At 48.4% G+C, this 6,000-nt stretch overlaps 1 protein-coding gene across 1 annotated transcript in view; it reads left to right on the top strand.

Moving 5' to 3' along the window:
* Positions 1 to 3,003: 3,003 nt before the first annotated feature.
* GABRG3 (gamma-aminobutyric acid type A receptor subunit gamma3) overlaps positions 3,004 to 6,000 on the top strand; it is a 420,264-nt gene continuing 417,267 nt past the window's right edge. The window contains exon 1 of the mRNA XM_087967117.1: positions 3,004 to 3,605. Within this exon, the coding sequence (XP_087823243.1) occupies positions 3,553 to 3,605 (53 nt within the window). The 5' untranslated portion in view covers positions 3,004 to 3,552. The remainder of the gene's footprint in view (positions 3,606 to 6,000) is intronic.

Raw genomic sequence — 6,000 nt, 5'->3', positions numbered from 1 at the left:
ACCCCAATCAAAGGTCTGCCAAACAAGCTAACAATTAACAGCCCAACCAAAGAACCTCAAGACCATTCTCACCAATACTGACAGGGCAAACTGCTCAGAGGTGGTATTCAACAGGTTCTGACCAGTTCTGGAAAACCAGTAGCGGAAATTTTGAGTAGTTCAGAGAACCAGCAAATACCACCTCTGACTGGAGATTTTACAGTGTCCTTCCCCTGCCTCGGCCACCAAGCCACGCCCACAGAACCGGTAGTAAAAATTGTTGAATCCCACCGCTGAAACCACTACAATACTGAATACATTGAGAGCAAATCACATTCCCTTACTAGCACTGATGATGTTACCTAGTTTGGGTAATGAAAGATCTGCAAGAAAAACAACCAAGCTCAGAGAGCACCAAAATGCCTTCCATTTACAAAGATGTGTGAATCACACAGTTTATCTATCACACTTGTCATATAAGTTATTGCTGTCAGACAAGTCTACTGTTCTCCAGTGGGCTTATCTAGCCAGTATAGAAGTTATGCTTCACTTAAATAATATCTGAAGTAGAAAATTAGAGGAGGTATATTGAATGAAATGTAAATCAGGAATAAGAATCCTCAAACATCAAGATATTTTGTATTAATCTGAATAACTTTTTTTAAAACAGGGGAAAAAGCACTTTTTATAACATGCATTTAACTAATTTGCATGAAATATAGTGAGGTAATGTAACCAAGAATCTCTATGCCATAGAATTTATAGCCTACAGTATTATTTTTCTCCAAAGCAGAATTTATTTAATGTATGGAGTAGGAAGCAGTAGGAATTAATTTACCTATTACTCTATTGTGATGTGAAGGAGTTGTATAGAATTGAAAGAATGCTCTTGAATATGCAGAAAATTGGGTCAGCTAAATTGATATAATGCCAAAATTAAATGTAGAAGCTAAAAATGGATTTCCTTAATATATTTAAATTAACCAAGGTCAACTTATGTCTGAGCAGCTTGCTTAAGACTGTTTCCTTTTAAGAAAAATAAATAAATGTGAATCTTCCATCTTTTTAAATAATATATTTATTGTGTGGCACAGAGAAATATTCCTAAGAAATATCACAATTGCTCCAGAAATGCTTCAAAGATTTAAAAGAAACCTCCTTGATTGAAGATTTTCTTCAAGAAAAAGAAGCAACAACCAACTCTTCTCTTTAAGTCTGCTAACTGCAAGCTTTTTTATTCCCAGCAAGTAAGAATCTGTGGTTTGGAGCAGTTTACAATACAGGCTCTCCAAGCAAACCAGTAAAAATATTGAGACAGAATCATGATTTCTTATTTCTGTAATGATGTTTATTTTGCTTACTTTTTTCTTGACTCAGACTATGCTGATTTAGTAGCCCCCCAAAAGGAGATGGTAGGACTCTGTCACTTCAGCTGTAACTATTGGTAAGGTTGTCCCTTGCAGCAAGATAGGCGGCAAACAAATGTAATGACTAACTGAAATTGGGCCCTTCATAAATAAATTGTCGAGAGAACCTTAAACTTTGGAAGAGTGGATTTCTCTTGGAGAATGTTTTGCTTGGGAAATCTTTAGCATTTCCTCACCTGCAGTGGGAAAGAGATGGTTGTGCCATTTCATATCAAATCCTACACACGCAGGCTTGTGAGCCTCAAACCTTGGGAGAAGATTGGAAGGTGAAAAAACGAGACCCTGACATAATCAATTTCAAAGGTCAGCAAGTAGGGTTGGAGCCCTTGGTCCATTTTTCCTGAGCACGGAAAACTGGTTAAAACATCCTATGTTTTTTTTTAATTTTTTATGATTGTGGTTGCTAGACTATTTAACCCAGGAAACAACTGATCTGCTCATTCCCTGGTTTGGATTCCCAACTGCCTTGTAAACTGCTAAACCTCTTTTTTTTCTTTTTTTCTTTCTTTCTTTCTTTCTTTCTTTCTTTCTTTCTTTCTTTCTTTCTTTCTTTCTTTCTTTCTTTCATCTTTCTTTCCTTCCTTCCTTCCTCCCTCCCTCCCTCCTTCCTTTCCTCCTCCTCCCTCCCTCCTTCCTTCCTTCCTTCCTTCCTCCTTTCCTCCCTCCCTCCCTCCTTCCTTTCCTCCCTCCCTCCCTCCCCCTTCCTTCCTTCCTTTCCTCCCTCCCTCCCTCCCTCCTTCCTTCCTTTTTCCTCCCTCCCTCCTCCCTCCCTTCCTTTCCTCCCTTCCTCCCTCCTTCCTTCCTTCCTTCCTTTCCTCCCTCCCTCCCTCCTCCTTCCTTTCCTCCTTCCCTCCCTCCCTCCTCCCCTCTTCCTCCTTCCTTCCTTCCTTCCTTCCCTCCCTCCCTCCCTCCCTCCTTCCTTCCTTTCCTCCTTCCCTCCCTCCCTCCCTCCTTCCTTCCTTCCTCCCCTCAGTTGTTTCAAACATTAGGATCAGCTAGTTGCTCAATACTTGAGAAGGAAGGAAGACAGGAAACCCCATCTTCCTAGGGACTAGAAACCCCAAAGTCTTCTCTCCGCGATTGCCTCATCGCGGTCAGACGCAGCCCTGAATATGAATGAACTCCTGGAGCCTATCTTGGCTCGGTCCGTGGGCGGGGGGCAACGGCACTCTTAAGATGGAGAGGCGCTCCCGTTTGCGCCCACCCGAATGAAGAGCCGCCGCCCGCTCTCTGCTCGCCCCCCGCTCGCCGCTCGCCCCTCGCCTCGCCAATCCTGCGCTTGGCAGGGACCCCTCCCTCCGTCGGCAAGGACGGCCGAGGCGATGTTGACGAGGCAGGGGCTGGCTGCCTCCTCCAGAACTGTCGCGGCGGAGCCCGCCGAGCCCAACAGCCTCGCCGCCAAGCGCAGGCGGCGCTGACACCGGGAGGGGCCGCTGCCCGCCGCCCAGGGAAGCCGAGCCGGGGCTCCCTGTCCCAACTTCCACTTCGCCCGTCTTTTGCCTTCGGCGGCGGACCGGATTTGGAAGGCGACCACCCGCGTACCTGTTGGCCGGCCGGTTGGGCGGGGGGGGGCGGAATCCCGCGGGCCCCCTCTCCGATGGTGCGCGACCCCGTGCAACCCGCCTCCCTTGGCAGAGCCAGTGCGTGGCCTGGGGCCCGGCGAGGTCCAGAGGAGGGGTCCCGCTCCGAGCTTCGGGACTTCTTCCCTTCTGCCCCGCGCCGCTTGATGTGTTTTCTGCAGCAGGCGGCTTGTTTCTCCTTCTGGGACGAGCCCACCAGCCGAGGGACCCCCGGCTAAGGCAAACTCCCGGGACCGCGAAGGGCGGCGTGATTCCTTCAGGCAAGGGACTGTCGCCGGGGTGGGTGAGGGAGTGAGCGTGGAAGGGGAGAAGGACGGACTGGAGCGCCTCTGACCCACCACCTGTCAGAACCTGCGGAAGATCCTGGCGGCCCTTTGGATCGGAGCATCTCGCGTTGGAAAAGGCGCTTTGGAGACGCGGGGTTTTTCTTGCCCAGAACAAGAGAGGGGCAAAGAAAAGCGAGATATATACATATACGTCTGCTTTCTCCTCCACCCACCCGTTTCTGAAACCCTCCAGCACCGTTTCCTGCAGGGTTGCTGCACTTTCCTCCGGCTGCTCGGATCATGTCCGCTAAGCTTCTAGTGGTCTTCTTCCTCCTCTCCGTTTTCCAGGCCGGGTAAGTGCCACTAGCGCATTTGTCACCTGCTAATCTCTCTCTCTCTCTCTCACCCACCCCCTCCTATCTCTCTCTTGGGTTTTTTGTTTTCTGTTTAAAAAGAGATTTCCCTAAAACAAAGAAAATCTTACAGGCAACAGATTCATCTACCCCTCTCCCGCCCCCCGCCCCCCCGCAGCCCTTTCCCTTTCCCTTGGTGCTTTACAGGACAAGGAAAATAACTTGGTACTTTGGTGAACGCCCGGCGAAATAGAGCAGGTGCGTGGGTAGGCGCGCACTGAAATGGATCAGGCACACACAGTCGAAGCGCAGTGAAATTGACTTGGATCTTGACACCAGCAACCCCGCCGCCACATCATAACTGAGTACAGCTGCGCCCCCGCCCCCCCCCAGCTCTTCGCCGCCCGTTCTTATTACCCAGGTTTGGGGAGGCAACGCAAACCCCCTCTCCCCTTCACCCAACCCTCCTTCCCCCGCCCCCAAACCGGCCGGGGTCCTGATCCCTTCGAACCCTTGTCTCCCTACCCACCGCTTTGAATTCCTCTCTCTCTCTCTCTCTCTCTCTCTCTCTCCCTCTCTCCTCCCCTCTCCCCTCTCTTCTCCCTCTCTCTCTCCCTCTCTCTCTCCCTCTCTCTCCCTCTCTCTCTCTCCCCTCTCTCCCCCTCTCTCCCCTCTCTCCCTCTCCCTCCCCTCTCTCTCTCCCTCTCTCTCTTCTGCGGAAAGTTTTCCTCTCGACTTCATTTGCTAAAGAAAACCCGAAGTGAGGTTTCCTTCCCTTCCATTTCTCCCGCCGTTTTCAAGCTCGGGAGGTTGTCTGGGTTGTCGGAAACGACCACCGAGGGAGAAATGCCGCATCCGGACGCGTTGGTAGGACTCCAGGGGGTGACGGCAGGCCGCCTGGGTGCTCCTTTTCCTATGGCTCGGATTCCGTGTCTTCTGTCTTTGGCCGGTCCGAATTTGGGAAAGAGAAGCGAGAGGGTGGCGGTTAGTCGGTTAGACCTGCAAATAAAGGGACCGTTTCCCTCAATTAAATGAAAGAAATCATCCCCAAGGAGAAGCCAGACGGTGTGGGAACGTGGTGAGAGCAGGAAGCTTTATTGACCGTGTTTGTGTCTCCACAACTGATTTTGGTATGTCTCCAGAGGTTCGTCTCCTTGGATGGCTCAAAGCGATTGCCTTGAGTGGTATTTTGTAAAAGGAGATTATCCAACCAGGTAGCTTCCTTTCAGAATTGACAACATAATGTCACCGAACCAAACATCTACAATCGCCATGTCAGTTGCCCAAATGATGGTGGTTTGGATCTGTTTGGGACTTCACTTTTCTTGGCATTCCACTGCCCAGTTTTCGCTCCCTGCCCTGCCCTGCCCCCTTTTCCATTCTCACGAGCAACCCTTCCTGAAATGGCAACTCGTGGACTGAAGGAATGGTTCATGATTTGGTTCTATTTATTTGAACTGCTCAGGTTACTAGTGGAGTGGCATCCACAGATTTCTAAACCATCCTAAGAGGGTCCAGCATCTTTTCCCCTTCTAATTTTCAAGTCACCAAATATACATACAGGCATGTACAACCCCAGCATTCTGAATCAGCTGTATGGCTTTAAAGGAAAGTTTGGAGGATAAGATTACAAGTGGCTGCTTTTGCTGAGTGCCAGATGTTTTCTTTCATTCATCTGTTGGGGAATGCTAGTTAGAAGGTGGTTCGCACTTGAGTCTTGCTTGGAGGCTTCATGGAGTCTGTCACTCTGGAATAGATCCATGAACTAGAGAGAGATCCAAGTAGGATCTTCTTGAATCTTATTTTAATCAACTAAAAAGATCTACCTGGTTAATGTGCAACACATCACAATGATTTAAACTTAGATTTTCTTTTCTTTTGAAAGGCAGATGGCAGGCTTCATCTTACAAGATGAAGCATTCCTTCAAATGACATGTTTTTGAAAAGTATATAAAAAAAGTATGGACATTTTTCCTTATGCCAAAATTATTATTAGGAATAAGCTATGTTTTCCTTCCCTGTCCCTCCCCCCTCCCCCATGAATGATAAATGATAAGGCAGAGGAGGTGGAGTTAGGATAACAAGAAAGAGAGAGAGCATTGTTTTTTGGGTAAATTCTAAGCCCATGCTAATATCTTGAAGGTTTAGTGTTTAATGCACAATTTATAAAAGGATCTCAAGGGAGATCCTGTGAGATGTAGCTTAGTTGTTCATTCCCCCTATTGCTCCAATGTCATCAGTGGCAGTGGAAGGTAAGAATGATTAAGGGCATTGTTCCTGGGGACAAAAGCAAATCCCACTAGCCATAATAGTTCATGTGTGTGTGTGTGTGTGTGAGAGAGAGAGAGAGAGAGAGAGAGAGAGAGAGAAGGAGGGAGGGAGGGAGGGGGGGAGA

The sequence above is a fragment of the Notechis scutatus genome, chromosome 5, assembly GCF_049901735.1.
Source record: "Notechis scutatus isolate UNSWTSFEM ecotype Mainland chromosome 5, rNotScu1.2, whole genome shotgun sequence".
Classification (NCBI taxonomy): Eukaryota; Metazoa; Chordata; class Lepidosauria; order Squamata; family Elapidae; genus Notechis; species Notechis scutatus.
Note: the sequence above shows the minus strand (reverse complement) of the source record. Positions and strands in the feature narration are given on the sequence as shown.